This window comes from Anabrus simplex, chromosome 3 (assembly GCF_040414725.1).
Source record: "Anabrus simplex isolate iqAnaSimp1 chromosome 3, ASM4041472v1, whole genome shotgun sequence".
NCBI lineage: Eukaryota > Metazoa > Arthropoda > Insecta > Orthoptera > Tettigoniidae > Anabrus > Anabrus simplex.
In genome coordinates this window covers 280,283,046-280,302,837 of record NC_090267.1, presented here as the reverse complement: position 1 = coordinate 280,302,837, position 19,792 = coordinate 280,283,046, and the positions used below count along the sequence as shown (strand labels likewise).

At 39.0% G+C, this 19,792-nt stretch overlaps 1 protein-coding gene across 3 annotated transcripts in view; it reads left to right on the top strand.

The window, feature by feature from the left end:
- The window catches only part of LOC136866258 (bromodomain-containing protein 2), a 709,923-nt gene that overhangs the window by 607,296 nt on the left and 82,835 nt on the right, over positions 1–19,792 (top strand). For all 3 annotated transcript variants that reach the window (XM_067143061.2, XM_067143058.2, XM_067143060.2), the window contains exon 22: positions 18,620–19,204. In XM_067143061.2, the coding sequence (XP_066999162.2) occupies positions 18,620–19,204 (585 nt within the window). The remainder of the gene's footprint in view (positions 1–18,619; positions 19,205–19,792) is intronic.

The window sequence follows — 19,792 nt, the reverse complement described above, 5'->3', positions numbered from 1 at the left end:
CGAACATTTTTCAAACATCTGACAAGCACAGTATCACGTTTTTCAGTATTTATAGCAATTTACCAATTACTTTAGTAATTATTACATTCATCACATCCTGTAACACAGACTACAGTTTATTATCCATAAGGATTTTTTGGGAAAATAATCACTTGCATCATTACCACAGAATTTCATTAACTCTTGTTAAGTCAATGAACTTCTCAGCAGATATTGCCAAAGTTCATAGAAAAGAAAAGCATTCTGCTATGTTGGTGTAATTAACTGAATGTGAGAATGACACCAGGAAGGGAATAATACACTTACCTTCATAAGCTTCCTCTGGCAGGTCAAATTGGCCATCAGGATGATTGGAAGCATCATATCTCTTCCATTTCACTGCTATGGAGACAGATTTCCAGGCTCTGTTTTAAGTGGTCCAGAAGCTCAACAACGGACCTCTTTGAATCTTGATTTCTGTTACTGGCAGGGATGGAAATGGTGAATTCTTTGCATTCCTCTCATACAAGAAGTTCTTCCAAATCCTACACATTGTGTGGTCAACTGTTACATCATCGAAATATTAGGGCTTCTAACAAGTGGTTTTGACTATAGAGATCCAGTCACCAGGAATAATTGCCTAGGCTTTCAAATTCACCAAACCCATGTTCTTATCGTTCTCAAGATAGGAATGGCCCCTTATTGTGAAAGTTACGGTTTTTCCCCTCAACGTTCACTATGTTGAAGAGTAGCCAAAAGAAAATGTTCTTGAGTTGTCTACTACACGAGTCACAGAACATAACCAAGTGGATTACATTATAATGGTTATAGATTTGTAGATGAAGTGATGCAACAAGGAGCATACATCATCACTTCTCTTTTTGCCTTCATGCTCCGAATACACATGACAAACACTTTGGGAATTGAACTTTACATGGCCATTAAATGCAAAGGGTGAGAACTGTCTCCTGAAGTAGACATCATTCGTGGAGATGTTAGAAACAGTCAAATTTCTCCCACAGTCAAAGCAAATCCCCTCAAATTCATATTGACTTTTTTATTTTTCCTTATGCGTTCTTTTTCTTCAAATAAAATGCTTCTGTTCTGCTTAGCTAACCTCCTATTCCTCATACTCTTGAGTGCGAGAATATTACAATGAGCTCCTTCTTCCCCTGTTGTATGTCGATAAGCCCCTTCTTTCCTTCTGTGCTCTTTTGTTTTCTTCAGCTCATTTCTCTGGAGAGAGCTCCTTCTTTCACAGACAGAGTTGCCCTCTAGGATGTTCAAGTAAACATCAGCAGACAGAGTAAAGATTGCCATTTTTTCCAAAAAATGCAATAAGCCCCTTCTTTCCCTGTACCCTTCATTTATTTTTATCATCATCATCATCATCATCATCATCATCATTATCATTTCTTCTTATACAGCTGGGTTGGGGCACTTACAATGTTTCTCCAACTTCCTCTCACCTTCCACTAATCTTTTTCTTTAATTTTGTTCCATTAGGTATCAATCCCATGTGAAGTTTATGTATGTTTATTGCTTTCCTGCCGGGCGAGTTGGCCGTGCGGTTAGGGGCGTGCGGCTGTGAGCTTGCATCCGGGAGATAGTGGGTTCGAATCCCACTGTCGGCAGCCCTGAAAATGGTTTTCCGTGGTTTCCCATTTTCACACCAGGCAAATGTTGGGGCTATACCTGAATTAAGGCCACGGCCGCTTCCTTCCAACTCATATTGCTTTCCTCATTTTTATCCTTTTAACTGTTAATTCCTCCTTTAACATGATTATATCATTTTCTATTTCTGTCTCATCATACTATACTACTGCTATCTCTCTCACACTATTTCTCACATTCAGAATTTGTTAAAATAGTCTTTACATGTTTTCTTTGTCTCTTTTGGCTCTCAACCTTCATTTTTCTGAGCTTTGTGCATACTCTTATCTTGCTTCTTACAAGCCCATATAGCAATGTTTTGCTCCCCTCTACATCCTGTTCTATCACTCTTGTGAATTTCTCTAGCTACTCATTTTTTTAGGTCTCTTTTCAATTTCTTGATACATCCTTTTACATTCTTCCTCTTTATCTCTATTTCATTCTTGCCTTGCCTTCTTCTGGAAAAACAAATTCACGAGTGAATCTTGGTTCAGTCGGTGGATTAAAATGTACTTTATTCCTAGATTCTGAACTTCTCAGATCAGATATTTCAAGGAGGAGATAGCCACAAGAATAGCTTCCTGGAACACCTAACTTTTCTCCCCTTGCAGGTCTTACTGTTATTAAGGCCACACATTTTATCTAAAATTTTGTCTTGTTGTTTTAACTGAAGACCATACACAATTTTGCTAGGGACTTTAGAAATTGCTGGACGGGAGGAATTCATGAGATTGTACCAGTTATAAACCGTGTCAATGAATTCATTCGTGTGTTCAGCAACAGTTGCATCATCTTCTAATATGAAATGACATAATGCTGTAGCTACACTGTGCGACATTAATTCTGCAGCTTTTCTTTCGTTCATCCTTTCTGTGCCCCTGCAGTTTAGATGACTGATATCGATTTTGTGGCATACATGCATATCCCACCATGTTCCATCAATTTGATGGATCGACGAATGAAGTCCCTCCACCAACTTCTGTCTTTGTACTTTTCTCCTTCTTCAATGCTTTCCCAGTCCCCTCCTCGTTGCTGAATGTCGTTTTTCACCATGTCTGTATATCGCATTCTTGGCTGCCCTCTTGGTCTTGGATATTTTACCTGCTGATCGTACATTTTTCTGGGTATGCGATAAGGATCCATCCTTCGCATGTGACCATACCATTTAAGTCTACGCAGAGTTATGTTATCCTGCATTCTGCCAACCTGAGCCATGTCCCTGATGTTTTCATTACGAATTTTATCTCATCTTGTTTTGCCAACCATTGCTCGGATGAATCTCATTTCAGCTGCATGAGTCCTTGCTTCATCCTTTTTCCTCATGGTCCAGGTTTCACTCCTATATGTTAAAATTGGCATGTAATAAGTCAGATAAATTGCTCCCTTGCATTTCAATGGTACTTTTGAGTTTCATATTAGGTCTCGGACAACTCTATAGAATGTTCCTCCAGCTTGAATCCTGCTGGTAAGTTTCTCTTCAGTGGAGTTTTTTGCTGATATCATGCTTCCTAGATATTTGAATTTGTTGGACATCTTGAGTTGTTTACCCTCTGTTTCAATGTAACCTTCAGGTTGACCGTTTTTCTGCCTAACCAACACTTCACTTTTTTCCTGACTGAATCTTAGGCCATACCCTTTAGCTGTTACTGTCCATGCATTGATCTGATCGTGAAGTTCCTCTTTGGAATCTCCCCATATACAGATGTCTTCAGCAAATAGCAAGGCTTTCATTTTGTTGTTTCCAACGTTTTGGCATACTTGTTGTTTAACATCATTCATCACAGTAATGAAGAGAAGAGGTGACAGAACTCCACCTTGTCTTAGGCCTGTAGTTATTCTAAAGGGTTACGTCATTGCTGATGGTGTTTTGACGCAACTACTGATGTCTTCATATAAATTCTCAATTCGTTTTATTATGTTATTATTAATTCCACTGTTTCTCAGCACTTCCCAGACTTTGTCCCTGCTTACAGCATCAAAGGCCTTTTTGATATTCTGGAAGGCTAGCCAAAGGACCTTATTATGTTCATAATACTTCTCCATTAGCTGATGCAGTCCAAATATTACATCAACTGTTGATCTGCCTTTCCGGAATCTGTATTGTTCCTCTGATAACTTTAATTCTATCAGTGGTCTTATTTTGTGGCGTGCTTTAATTTTGTAGCTCTCATTCCTAACCAGAGTTTCCACATGTTCTTCTGAGACAACTTTTCCATCAAAAAGTTCTAAGCTGGTGTGGAGAAACCAATTCCTAATTAGTTTCAGCAGGTGATGGGTATCTGCAAAGAAGTACACTTTTTCTGACATCCGTGGATTAAAAAACCATGTTCTTGTTTCATCGATTCTATATACTTTCCACAAGCCTTGATTCACTGCACCCGTGTCACTGACACCTGTTTGTGAAAGACATGAAACCAAAATGTCTAGTATGTCTTTTGGTACCTTCTTATCGAAATCAGCATAAATTACTTGCTTCCAATTCTTCAACAGTCCTCTCACCATCACAGCTTACAATTGTTAACTGAGGTCTGTAATTTCGACCTTCAGGGGGTCATTCAAAAGCACTTTTGATGCACATTTTATCAAATAGGAGGACTGTAATTTTATTGTGGTTTTTACATGAGACAGCAGCAGTCTTCATCATACGCAGAATATCTTCCAGGATTCCACTTCCACTTGGCATGTCAATTTTTGATGCCCATTTTTCCAGCGAGACTGGCAGAGGGCGTGTTCCCATAGCGAGGCAAGTAACTTGCAGACATAATAACCGAGCATAGCCGAAGCCTTCTGAACGCAGAAACCCTTGTTCTGGCCACCCTGTTTCCTTGTTTCACAGCCTCAGAAAATTATCCACACTTTGAGCCACAAAACAATCGACACATGGATTTAGCTTTCTTTAATTATGTTCCTGAGCCCACCAGTAGTGATTTAATTTTGGTTCTACACCAGACACTCTTCCTGCAGACTTTATTCCATTATTTTTTGCAAAATAAGCAACTGTGTGCATTTAAACTGCAGGGTATAACTACTATGCTTTTGTCCCATTTTGCATGTCACTTTACAACTCACTCAACTTTTTGCTGTTATGAGAGACTGAATGCAGTTGTTTGTTTGTTTGTTTGTTTGTTTGTTTGTTTCCTTATCTCTGGGGTCGCTCAGAGGCAGGCCAGGGTAGCAGTTAATTGGAAGGGATGGTTAATGGCCTTGGACTTTCCGTTTGCAGATGTATATATAAATGTTCAGAATCTAGGAAACAGGCTTATTAAGTGCAAGGAGTGTCCAATTTCTTACCAAAGACGCTAATGGAAATTATGCGGCATGGACAAAATGCAAGAATAACAATATTTGAAAAATATATCCTAAAAATCTTGAGGGGGTAATTACACACGGGAAGGGGGGGTGTATTATGCAAGCGAGTAAATATACAAATAACAAAACAAATTGCAGAAGAAAACAACTATCTACTCAGCACAGTAAACCATTTATTTAGAAACAATGAAAAACCTAAACATGTCCCCACCCAAAAATGGATTTAGCTTTCTTTAATTATCTTCCTGAGCCCACCAGTAGTGATTTAATTTTGGTTCTACACCAGACACTCTTCCTGCAGACTTTATTCCATTCTCAATTGCATTAACAAACACTCTTAAAAGTAGCTAAAATATATATATATAATTTTTATTTTTTTTATTATTTTTTATTTTAGTTTTAAAATAAATTCATAACAATAAACTCATTGCAAAGAGAAATTAGTAAGTGCATTGTAAGAATAAAACACCCTTTATCCAAATCATAAAATATGAACTCAAATGCCAAGAACCAAATTGTAATTTGCATATATCAGCCAAACAGAACATAATTTGGGCACCAGGCGTAATGAACATAAAAACACAGACACAACAGATTCTCATCTTTCTGTGAACATATATATAACAATGCCCAGCACTTCACAGACATGAGCAAATCTAAAATTATTACCCATCAAAAATAATATAAAATCATTAAATATAAAGGAGGCAAGAGAAATGTACATCATGAAAAATGCCAACCAGAATAACCTCAACAATCACACATACCTGAAACATTCCCCACTATTCACTCTACTAAATTAAATCACATATCAGTAAAGCAGAACAATTCGAACTCCATTAAATTATACAGAATCCGCCAGAAAAATGTATACACTCCTTGTCAGACTGTATCAGGATATTGACGTAGTCAATTGTTTTGAAGTACCAGTATGTTGTAGTGTGGTCTTTTGCCCAACAGATGTTGTTACTTTTATCATGATAGTAGGAAAACCAAATGGCTGGAGCTCTCGTACATTCAAGCAGCAAAAATGCATTCTGAAGTAGTTTATCAGGTTGATAATGCCGTTGAAGTGCAACATCCATGGAGGAGGGAGTTTGAAACAGAACCTCCAACATGTCTAACAATTAAACTCGTTACTGATAAGTTTGAGACGCATGGAATGATTTATGATATCATCAAAGGAAGAACAGGAAGAATGCGTACATCTACTAGTCCTGCTTCGGCGGTTCTCGTGTTGGAAAGGTTTGCTACTTCTCCACAGAAGTCTGCTACGCAATGTGCACAGTAAGTGGGGATTAGCAGTACAAGTGTACGATGAATTTTGAAAGCCGCTAAGTGGCAAGTTACCTCCCATGATTACCGCATGTGCTTAATCATGACGATCCTGATCGGCGACTGCTATTTAGTGAATGTTATCAACAAATGGTAAGTTGAGATGAACACCTTCCTTCGAAGATAGTGTAGTTTGATGAGACCCAATTTAAACTTAATGGAACAATGAATCGACATAACTGTGTCAACTGGGCACGGGAAAATCTACATATTCATGTGGACAAAGCAATCAATCTACCAGGGATTAATGTATGGTGTGGACTGTCATTTAGAGGCTTAGTAGAACCCTTTTTCTTTGATGGTACTGTCACTGAAGAGGTGTACTTGGAAATGTCACGCAAATTAATTTTACCAGCTGTACGTGCGCTTTATGGAGCTGACGATGAGGTCTCCTACCAACAGGATGGGGCGCCACCACACTATCATGTAGCAATATGAAGGATGAGAATCTGCAGGGACATCGAATTGGATGAAGAGAGCCCAGTGAGTTCCCTCCCACGATCGCCAATCTTACCCCTATGGACTTTTCCTTGTGGGGAACTGTAAAAGATAAAGTCTATCGACGTAAGCCCTGCTTGCTGTAGGCCCTTCGCCACGAGATTACAGCGGCATGTGCAGCGATCTCCATTGCAACATTGACCAATGTCGTTGCAGCGACTGCTCATCATTCTGCTATGTGTCTTGCAGCAAACGGCGAACATTTTGAACAAGTAACATAACCCTATGCTTAACCAAAGACAGTACAACATGTGTGATCAATATTTCAAATAAATAAATAGTTTTTTTGCTCCATAAGGAGTGTATACATTTTTCTGGTGAACTCTGTATAATTTACTAGTTCAGTTATGTTCATTAAACATCCCATAAATCATTTAAAAGACAATTTAAAATACAAAGATGATAATTGTTACGGAGTTACCCGTGAAGCAGAAAGAGGTTAAAGAAGGTGCTGGGGAGAATGGGTCTAACTACAATATTAAAGTTAATTTAAAACTTTAACAAAGGTTATATTTCTTTAGAATTTCAAAAATCAAGAAATAACAATGTAACAGGTACAGTTAGCAATTTAGAAACAAGTCAAGGAAAATACAATATAGTGAATTCCACAAGTCCTGGGTTTCAAGCCCCTCGCTTTACATTTCCTGAGCTCTCAGCTCAAATTTACAAAGAGCACAAATTCATTCCAGGACAGAAATCCCCCCCCCCCCAATTCATGGAGCACTTACTCCCAAAATACAACATCTAGCCTTCAAGAGGCATTCATTAATCTTGAAAAAGAGCTAACAGGCTCTCAGTTTTCCAAGCCTATTCAAGGCAACATCAACTTACAATTCCTGGCCTCTCAAGGCACAACTTACAATAGGAAAATGATTAACAGGGGTATATAATACCCTACCTACTGGGCTTTCATGGAACAAGAATAATGGTTAAATAAAGGGCCCAAGCACAAAAGGAATGGAGGCGAATACTTGCACTCCTAGATATGAACACTTAAAACCTAAAGGGCACTGGGCCGATAAAACAGGGGCTATTCCCAAACTATGAAGGTGACTCATATAAGAATAAATTAAGACATTACGGAAAGGAAGAAAACCAGTTGCAAAACGTAGTCACCTGAAACCAATATGAAGGGGAGCTCGAGAGGGTACATCACTCTCTATCCCCGATTTACAGTTAAAGATTTTTTATGAAGTTTTTACATTAGCTGGCAGAAAGTTACATTTTTAGGAAAACTAGGGTACATAGTTAATGATTCGGACCTTTCCCTCAGGTTAAACTGCGGAGCTAGCAAGAAATAAAGATGTTACGTGGCAATTACCTTGTCAGTGTACTGCTGCCTGATGAAAGAGGCGCCGCCTGCCTCCTGCTTTGACACACACACTAGGTCAGATGACGATTGGCCAAGAGATGTGAAAATCCGCATTTTATAAAGCCTCGGGGAAAGTTTGAGATCATTCAAGATTAAACTAGCCACACCCTCTCACTTTTATTGGTGAATTTAAAAGTTTCACTGAAAAAGACCGTGATTGGTAGAAAATTAATTACAGAAATTAAGGATTGGCTAGATTCAAAAATACCGAGCTCGATAGCTGCAGTCGCTTAAGTGCGGCCAGTATCCAGTATTCGGGAGATAGTAGGTTCGAACCCCACTGTCGGCAGCCCTGAAAATGGTTTTCCGTGGTTTCCCATTTTCACACCATGCAAATGCTGGGGCTGTACCTTCATTAAGGCCACGGCCGCTTCCTTCCCACTCCTAGTCCTTTCCTATCCCATCGTCGCCATAAGACCTATCTGTGTCAGTGCGACGTAAAGCAACTAGCAAAAAAAAAAGATTCAAAAATGGCAGAAATAAAAAAAGGAAATATTGTAAACCCAAAAATAAATGAACATCAATTAGAAGAAAAAACTTATGAATACAAAACTTCTTTAAATCAAAGGTTATTTCACTTCGCACCAGGGTGCATGATCATAGTTCTTTGGTAGTGTCATCTATTTGAGAATGTCCAAACTTCTTGGTGAATGGAAAACAAAACAAGTAGAAATTCACACAGTTCAGGAAACTTCACAATAACAAAATTACATCAGATTTTAGTGGTGACATCTTCTGAGTAAAGTTCTAAATAGGTATAGGTTTTAATTTCACTGTTTCACCAGTAAAGGAGTTCTTTTAGGCGCTAGATTTAAATGCGCTGCACTGGGGTGTACCTCCCGGTACAGACCTCCCCCATGCCCCCCAAATGCCCTTCCTAGGGGTGACAGAGAAGAATTTTGAAAAAAATTATTTCCAGTTGAAGAAAATTTTCTAAGTCTCTTTTTTTTTAGTTGATAGGTAGAAACAAGTTTAACTCCAGCTTTAGAGCGTCCTTGTAGACATAGAAGATTAAGTACATGTGAATATATTTTGACGGCAAGTCATGCCACCACTGCCGATATCCATTCGAGGTCGCCCGGACCCCTCAAGTACCCTCGGATATACCTCCGCCCCTACTGTGAGAGGGGTAGTCGTGGTGATGGTCCCCGCAGATTAGAAGCATATGGGCAGTCCCCAGATGAGTTGGCGGTAGGGCAGCGCACTTCAGCCTTTGCCGGGAGATGGACTCCGGCGCGCCGTCCCCAAAGAGTCTTCACGGGAGTGCAGTAGGCCCATACCACACTTCTGTTGCAGTACGGCGGCTAACGACTGCGGGGGCACTGAAACAATAAGATCTCGGCAACAGAAAAGTGTTGTTGGAGACTTGAGATTAGAGGATACGATCTTTATTGGTGATGCTGAGGGGCGGGCGGCGTGGAAGGCTTTTTTATGCCAATGGTGTGGATATGCAGGAGACGGGGGCTTGGTAATGGCCACAAAGGAATGACAGCAGGAAAACCAGAAGGGAAGATCGTACATACAGATGATATACAAAATATAATACGATAATCGGGGCAGAAGGCCTCGAGAGATTATTTTTAAAAAATATAACCTTCAAACACCTGCTAAATATTAGCGGCAATGAATATCAGAAAAACTAATTATACAGGTTTGATCTGAGAGAGATGGACTCTAAAGATCCTGTCTGTGACTGGATTGCTCACTAATAATGTAATGGGAGTCAGGAAATCCAATATGATGCACAGCCCATGAAATCTGGGGGCAAGCTTGCCCATGGGAACAAAGTTTCTAACCATGACTTGATCCCCTACTTTTAAATTGGTGGGCCTCCATCCACGATCATATCTTTGCCCTAACCTTTTCATGTGACACCTTAAGATTGGCCTTAGCCTTCTTCCATAGATCTCTAATATTATCGGGATCTATTGTCTCCGGTAAGATATCATTAAGTGACCAAAGGTTAGAGAGTGGCGTGTTGGGCACAAATTTAAACATCAGAGAAGCAGGAGTGAACTTATAGAACTCGTGAACTGCCGAATTCAAAGCTAAGGCCAACCAATGCATGGACGTATCCCATCTGGAATGATCTTCATGATGAAATGCAATGAGAGCTGATCTAAGATTACAGTTGACCCGCTCAACCAGAGATGATTGAGGATAATACGCCGATGTTGTTACATGTGATATAGACAGATCAAAAGAATTTACGGAAAAGGTTGGATGTAAATGCCTTAGCATTATCAGAAACTATATATTGACACGGACCAAAAGAAGCAAATATGATATTCAAACAAGAAATAGTGGACTGGGCGGTTGCCAGCTTGGTCGGAAATAATTAGGAAAACCTAGTGAAACCATCTACAGACACTAGAATGAATTGTTGGCGTTCCCCTTTGATTGAGGGAAGGGTCCGACATAGTCTATATAGAGGCGTTCCATGGGGCGCGACGCTTGATGAGAAGAGAGTAGACCTAGCTTAGTAGACAAGGTGGGCTTACTAAGCAAGCAAGATTTACGAGCTTTTACCGATTCTCAAATTTCACCGTCCATACCTTTCCAAATAAACATCTTGGATCTTTTCTCAAGTTTTGAGGATGCCTAAATGCCCCCCTAATGGGGTCTCATGATAGTACTTGAAGATCATAGGTACAAGAACAGCTGGAACCACAACTTTCATCTTTTGATCATACCTCGATGGGCAACATAAAACCCCGTTCCTCAACACATAAGGGACGACATGTTCCCCAGAAGAAAGGGTCTCAATGATAGGGTCCAGCACAGGATCTTCACGTTGATATTTTTCAGTATCCCTGAACATCATGGGGGCATCAGTTAGAATGGCATTAATGCCCGAAGGTATGGGCGTGGGAAGAGAAGAACTATCTTCCAGTTCGGAGGTCTCCACATCATTAGCAAACATGCGGCTTAGTCCATCCGCCACAACATTTTCGGATCCTCTGATATGCTTAACATCAAATTGGAAGGCCGAAATCCTGATGGCCCAACGGGCTATACGACCAGTACGACGCGGCCTAGCTAAGACCCAACTTAAGGCTTGGTTATCTGTTTCCAGGTCGAACTTGACGTGTTCCAGATAGAGGCAGGACTTCTCTAATTCAAATAAGATTGCCAAACCCTCAAGTTCATAGATGGAATACTTGGCTTCTTGAGTCGATAGTGTCCTAGATGCATAGGCGATGGGTCGCCTTCTGAATTCAGTTTCTTGAAGAAGTACAGCATCCGACGATGAGGCGTTGGTCTGAACGATGAATTTCTTCGAGAAATCAGGCATCGCAAGGACCGGGGCATTACAAAGAGCTAATTTCAGATCTTCAAAAGCAACTTGTTGAGACGGCCCCCACTCAAATTTAACGCCTTTTCTATGAAGTAAGTTCAAGGGCGCCGCTCTGTTAGCGAAGTTAGAAATAAATTTCCTGAAGAAATTCATCATGCCTATGAATCTGGCAGTACCTTTGATGTCCTTAGGAGGTTTGAAATCACAGATTAGGGGCCAATGACCTTCGATGTTAGGCCCCTTTAAACAACAAGCATCATCATCATCATCATGAAATCACAGATGGCCTTGTGTTCTAGAATGATCAATAGAAACACCATCGGGCGACACAATATGCCCTAGGAATGACATGGAAGGCTTAGCAAACGCTACCTTAGATAACTCTACAGTTAACCCTGCCTTACGAAGGCAATTAAGCACCTCTTTTAGATGATCTAGATGTTCTTCAAAGGTCTCAGAAAATACGACGACATCATCAAGATAATGGTACAATTATTCAAATTTGATATCGGAGAAGACCCTATCTAGCAGTCTCGTGAGCACGGCTGCCCCAGTGGGGAGCCGAAAGGCACACGGTTGTACTCATACAAGTTCCAATCCGTGGCAAAAGCTGTTAGATGTTTTGATTCTTCTGCTAGAGGGATCTGATTGTACTCCTGATTAAGGTCATAGCTGGTGAAGAACTTAGCTTTCCGAAACCATGAAAAACAAGAGTGAAGGTCGGAAAGAGGCACAAATTGTAACACCACCGTCCGATTTAATGCCCTATAGTCAATAACAGGCCTGAAGCTGCCTTGGGTTTCGGTACCAGAAAAATGGGCGATTAGAAGGCCGAATAATACCATCTTTTTAACATTTGATCGATGATCTCCTTGAGAGCCATCATTTTAGGAGGAGACAGCCTATAAGGTAGAAATCTAACCGGGATCGAATTCGTAACCTCATTCTTGTATTCAATAAGGTCAATAACACCAAGAGTATCAGAAAATACCTCCGGAAATGACTGACACAACTTACGAATACTATCTGCCTGCTCCTCAGGTAGATGTCTAAGGTCTAGCAACATCTCATCCTGGGTAGGTGAAACAGATGAACATGATGCAGAATTACACTTAAGCTACGGAATTTTACAGTTACTAGCAAATTTGAAAGTGCACAACTTGCTCTGAATGTCGAGCACTAGACTAGTAGAAGACATGAAGTCTGTTCCTAATATTGTGGGCAAGACAAGCGCTTAGCCACAAACAATTTAACTTTCCAGGTGAATTTAGAGATCCGAATTTTGGCAAAGATAAACCCTAAAATTTCTAAGCTAGAGGAGTTAGCCGAAATGCATTGAACCGAAGACAAACAATAATCAGAAAATTTACAAACAGACTTTAATTTAGAATACCAGTCAGCGGAAATAATAGAACAAACACTCCCAGAGTCCAATAGAGCGGTAACAGGCTCACTATTCAATTCCACTTTCAGAAAAGGTACAAGTGCGGGGGTCTCCTCCGCAATCCTAAGGCATTCTTTAGGGCATTGAAATGCAGGGTTAGAAGAACTTCTGCCCTGTTCCGAGCTTTCGGTTGCTTTAACTGGGGCTGAGCCTTGGGAAAATGAATTTGCCAACTCAGCCGATGCCACTAGTCACTTGCGATTATTCAAGTTGGTGGAGGTTGCACAAGAAGTTGAACAGGAGGCGGTGCTATTATTATTATTATTATTATTATTATTATTATTATTATTATTATTATTATTATTATTATTATTATATAATAAGAGACTACAAGTACAGTTCTATAAAAGCTAATGACATCACTGGAACATAAGTAATGGAAAGTTACCAGTAAACATGCCAGCTGGCAAGACACCAAGGTGAAACATTGGATTCTTAGCTGGACTAGCGAGGAGAGAGAAAGGACAACAGGAGTATTTCATTGATATGTTCAAAATTTCAACAATTATTAACAGGATACTGTATAGGCTTTTGGGCTTATGTCGTGTCAAGAAAATAAGGTGAAATTCTTTACATTTCGCAGAGAACTGTGCTCTGCGTCCTCAGAAGAAATCTCGACTGTCCACAAGAAAGGCTTCTTAAACAATGACTCTTTAAAATTTAGACATTATAATAGAAGTGGAAATGGTACGTTCATTCGCCACCAGATGGCTCCCAGGACATGGCACAACGCTAGGTTGCGCCCATGAATTGGATTTATTTGCAAAATTTGTGCCACAGTATCTCACGTATCTCAACAGATGTATATTACTGACAAAGAAGGCATTTAGAAACATGAGAAAGCGCATGTACAGGTACCTTTCTTGCATGTAACAAAAGCATGATAAAGAACAAGCAGAGTTGTTCGTTGCCCCTGTGCTAACACATTGGGGATCCTGGCCAAAATTAGCCCTATACATTGTTCATTGCTTGGGACCTCAAAAAGTGGTGAATAAACTGCTTTTTATTGTTGGAAAAAAATACATAAAATGTTGTAAATGAAGCAGTAAAAAGGAAGACAAGAAGGTGTAAAGCAGTAAATAAAGTAGTTAAATAAGCTGAGATAATTTTAATGCATCATAAAGTAAATAATATAAGCTTACATAGGCCTTATAGCTATAATAGTGCTAATAATGGCAACGGGTGTGCCCAAGAATTCTAGAAAATTTGCTTTGTTACACGAATAATTCTGCACACATATTAACCCTTTTACCATAAGCATAATGCATGTTGGATCATCAGCGCAAAGTTGGTTGGAACCTCAGCAGGTTTACCAATAGGTGTCATAAGTAGCTCAGGTGTCACTGAAGAGGCGTACTAGGTAAATGAGTAAGATAGGAAACTTAAAAGGGTCCACCTTTTCAATACAAATAAATGTTATAAGTTTATTTACAACATATATTTACACTTGGAACTAGTTTCGACGCTGTTTGGCATCATCTTCAGCCAAAATGTGGGAAATAGGCATAGGCGTAAGCATGTAGACATTTACATTATACATGATGTTAAATCAGTGTGATTAAATAAGAGACATGAAATAGTGAATTACAATGTCAGTTTACAAAATGGTCATGAAGGGTGAGTCAAAATTGTATAAACATGAGTTAGGGCTCAAAAACATAATCACTTGAAAAACATATAAACCGCAACGAAACCACGCGGTAGTTCGTGATGAAATTGGCATTGGAGATTCAAATTATTTCAGACACTCTTCCATTGGATGTTGCCTGCCGCGAGTGTAGTATAAAACATAGGTTAGATTTCAACAAACACAATCGTCTCAAAAATGCACATAACATTTTAAAAATATTTTTGGGTTGAGATGAAACTTGGCAGTTAGGGATTGAAATCACTTGTTCACTAAGCGTCAATTCAAAACCAGCTGTGAAGGGTGAGACAAAATTGCACAAGTGTGAGTTTGGACTCGATGAATGCAAAACCTGAAACACATGCAACACACTCGAAAGTGTAGGTTCGCGAATGAATTTGGCACATAAAGGTCTGCATTCACCCATTCATTGATGTCACTGGTGCAAGTGTAGTTCAAATACGAGTTAGGATTTAACAGAATCAAGCCTCTTAAAATTGCACATGACATCTGAACCCATGGTGCAAGGTGAACTTGGCAGTAAAGGTTCAAATTTTTAGATATTCAGTATGCCACTTCAAAACAGTCCATGAAGGGTGAAACAAAAGCTATAACTCACACGAGTTAGGACTCATCAAATACTAATTTCTAATACATATAACATATTCAAGTTTTTCATAAGCACATGGTGAAATTGGCAGTTAAAGAATTAAAATTTGTAGACACTTCTTCGTCAGATGCCATATAGGTCAAGCGCAGCATAAGTATGAGACAGGGCTCAACATATCCAAACTTGTACAAATGCATATAACATATCTAAATCCAAGTGTGAGATGAACTGGTAGTTAAGGAATCACATTTGTTGAGGGTGTAGTAAACATATTCAGCTCGACAAGAATACAAAATTCGAATTATGTAAGACATGTAGGGTGGGGGCAGTTTCTATGATGTTCACAGTTCATTGCGGGACCTAAGGCGGTAAAGCTATGGCACGAGATGAAGAGGAACAGAGCACAGTGGATAGTTTAGGTTGGGGGAATGGCCATTGTTGGATTAGGAGGGGAGAGGGAAGGAGGAGGAGCGTTGCAACAATAGACCATGAATATTAGCACAGTCAACTTCTAAGCTCTCAGAGGAACGTCAATTAAAAAGGTGGACCGTTTTAAGTTTTTCCTAACATCCTATATGGCATCTGACGAAGAAGTGTCTACAAATTTTAATTCTTTAACTACCAATTTCACCTTGTACTTACGAAAAATTTGAATATGTTATATGTATATGAAATCAGTATTTGATGAGTCCTAACTCGTGTGAGTTATAGCTTTTGTTTCACCCTTCATGGACTGTTTTGAAGTGGCATACTGAATATCTAAAAATTCGAACCTTTACTGCCAAGTTCCTTGCACCATGGGTTCAGATGTCATGTGCAATTTTAAGAGGCTTGATTCTGTTAAATCCTAACTCGTATTTGAACTACACTTGCACCAGTGACATCAATGAATGGGTGAACGCAGACCTTTATGTGCCAAATTCATTCGCGAACCTACACTTTCGAGTGTGTTGCATGTGTTTCAGGTTTTGCATTCATCGAGTCCAAACTCACACTTGTGTAATTTTGTCTCACCCTTCACAGCTGGTTTTGAATTGACGCTTAGTGAACAAGTGATTTCAATCCCTAACTGCCAAGTTTCATCTCAACCTAAAAATATTTTTAAAATGTTATGTGCATTTTTGAGACGATTGTGTTTGTTGAAATCTAACCTATTTTTATACTACACTCGCGGCAGGCAACATTCAATGGAAGAGTGTCTGAAATAATTTGAATCTCCAATGCCAATTTCATTTCGAACTTCCGCGTAGTTTTGTTGCGGTTTATATGTTTTTCAAGTGATCATGTTTTTGAGCCCTAACTCATGTTTATACAATTTTGACTCGCCCTTCATGACCATTTTGTAAACTGACATTGAAATTCACTATTTCATGTCTCTTATTTAATCACTCTGATTTAACATCTTGTATAATGTAAATGTCTGCATGCTTACGTCTATGCCTATTTCCCACATTTTGGCTGAAGATGACGCCAAACAGCGTTGAAACTAGTTCCAAGTGTAAATATATGTTGTAAATAAACTTATAACATTTATTTGTATTGAAAAGGTGGACCCTTTTAAGTTTCCTATCTTACGTTCTCAGTTCAATACGGACAAAAAATGAAATTCTTAGATTTAAATGAATAGGTAAATGAGTGCGGAATGTTTCCCTTTGCTGTCCTCAGTGGGGCTAAAATGTGCTGTTGAATATCAATTTGCCAAACCAATGAAATACATACACCAACTAAACATATGAACAACACTTCCACACCTTTCATCATACAGGCTAACTGCATGAGGAATGGCATCACTAGCATCACCAGTACCTCAGTCACTATCTTACCAGGAGATACAGTATAGTCTCCACAATGGATGTGGGCATATAAAGCATATAGAAATATGGTACACAAAATGCATAAATATTTTTGGGCTAAATTCTACTTGCAAATAAGGGAAATTTTTCCAATCAGAAGACATTTATGCACCAAAAAAAAAAAAAAAGGGGGTGTTATTGAAAGATTCAGAACATTTCAACACATTATTCTGTGCAAAACACTGGTAATGAAAGTTAGCAGGAAGAATATACCTTGTAACCTCACCAAGAGAGGATTGAATGTGTGAATACCTTTAAATATCTGGGGAGTACAGTATCAAATAATGAAAGTGCCAAAAATGAAGTGTTGAACAGGATCCAACTTCTTTCATCAAGTACGAAACATAGTATGGGACAAGGCAGTTCCTCAGAGGGCTAAACAGACCCTGTTAAACTTATCTCTTGCCCATCATGACATATACTCTGGAAAGTTGCATCATACATGTCAGCTGCAAGCTTGTGAAATGAAATTCCTTAGATCAGCTGTACAGAAAACAAGGAAAGAAGAATTTTGAACGATCGTATTTGAAGAGGCTTGCAAGTCAGCCTGACCACGGAAGAAAGGCCGAGTGTTTCAAGGTTAAAGTGGCTAAGACACATTAAGCAGATGCAGCCGACTCAAATTCCAAGGCAGTATTTTTATATCATCATTCCAGGACGAAGACCAATTGGACATCCTAGAAAAAGGTGGTTGGACCAGATTAGAGAATAGAGGAGAAACATGGAGTGTCCTAGAGAGAGAAGAAGCATACCAAGACTGTAACAAATGGAGGGACATCGTTCTTAAATATCTTACCCAGCTCACTAGAAAGAATTCATGATGATGGTGGTGATGATTCTGAACATCATTTGATAATATCAAATATTGAAATATATATTCTAAGTTACACTCAAATATATTTATACATGCAAAAATAAATAAATAACTGACAAGCCCACTGCCTCACTGGGACAAAACACCGGTTATTTCATTTGCAATTGATGAAATTAAATTATGCTTCCCTTTTGGGAACTATTTAAAAAATTTAGATAAAGTATGAACATTCTGACAGCGAAGGGTTTAAGTGGCATACACGCGAAATCACTAGATAGCTTAGCAATCAATTTTGATATCTCAAGCTGCAAGATATCTGTGATCCATAAGTTGGTATTGAAGTATATCGAGTGCTGAATTATGTCCTGTGATATACCACAGTTTTTATTGCAAAATTTGTCCAAAATCACAAAATAGAGTGGTGGAATACATCAAAATTTTCAAAAAAATGTGAATTATGTAAGAACTCATGAAAAAAATGGTAGAATGACTAAAATTTGCAATATGTCACGGCTATAAAACTGTGAAAAACATGCAATGGATATTAAAAAACACTTATACAGTATTGCATCTACCTTACAATTTATAAGAATTCATTAAAACCCCATTCGCAGAATTAAAGGGTCCCTAGTAATGTCTAACTGCTGCCACGGAGATTTGTGATGCATGCATATTTTGTATGAATATAGTTAAGTAACTATCAAAGTAGTCTCTTCTGCCTTCTCTGCTCTCTCTCTCTCTCATTTTGAAGAAAAGGGATTCTTGTTTAATATATAGCAAGTTTGATTATGCGAGATTTCAGTGTTTGCTTTATTTGTTGCTTTCAGTGAGTGAACCAGATGCCATCAAAAAGGAGTCTCTAGTACCTTCCCCTATCACTGTTGTTCCTAATGTCCCCACAAGCACTGCCCCATCCTCAGCACCTGTTTCCTTGCAACCAAACTCTGATTTTAAACCAATTACCTTACCAGCCATTCCTCCAACAACTATAACAAATGTAGCCTCCCCTCAGAACTCTACCGTACCATTTCCAACTGCTGTGACAACAGCTTCCAGCGTCATTAATCCCCCCATTACTATGCATCCTGGTTTTGACATCTCTATGAGTTCTTCCCCTCCTCCTATATCTGTACCTCCTCAGCATTCCAGTAATGGCTTTCCACACATTACCAGTCATCCTAGTATATCAGCAGCCCCACCCGTCAAGCTGGAACCTGATACATCACCGCTAGGTGTATTCAACAATGGCAGTAATCCTCCAGTGGCTACAGGAGTGCCTTCAATCTTTGATCCACTTCCAGCCACTACTCTTGCAGCAACTACAGTAGCAAGTCATCCTGTTATCAAAAAGGAAGAGAAACCTACAGTGCCTCTTGTCCCAGTACTTGTTGGCGGGAAACCACTTAATGATGGTATGTTCACCATGGATTATTTCCATAGTGAATGAGTATCTTATTTTCAAAACCAAACATTTTGGCTTGAGATGCTGTAGGATGTAGAAGTTTTGTATGTTTTCTACTCTTTTCCACTCATATGTATAAACATTTTCAAACATTTAAGATAGTTTCAAAATGTATATTATTGATGATAATCAAAGTAGTTCAGTAAGAGCTATTGAGGGGTACGTTTTATAGCATGAAATATATTTCAATAAAATCTCTTGCTTGCTTTTTTTTATCAGGTTGCCATATGGTTACTATGTTGTTTTTAAAAAAAGAGCCTATCAGCATATATAGTGTGATCCTTTTTAGATAAAATAAATCACCCATTCAGACCGAGTGTCTGTTATAATTCATGAATATAATGGTTGGATGTTTCCACCTAATCAATACTGCGTATAATGCAGCTGGTACATCATATTGCTAATAACTAAAATAGCAATTCACTGCTGATAAAATGTCACTCTTCTTGTCTTAAAATACAATAGTAAATTCACAATCCTAATACTTGTATTGTTCTAAATCAGAGGTGCTCACACTGGGTATATCGTCCCATGGGTC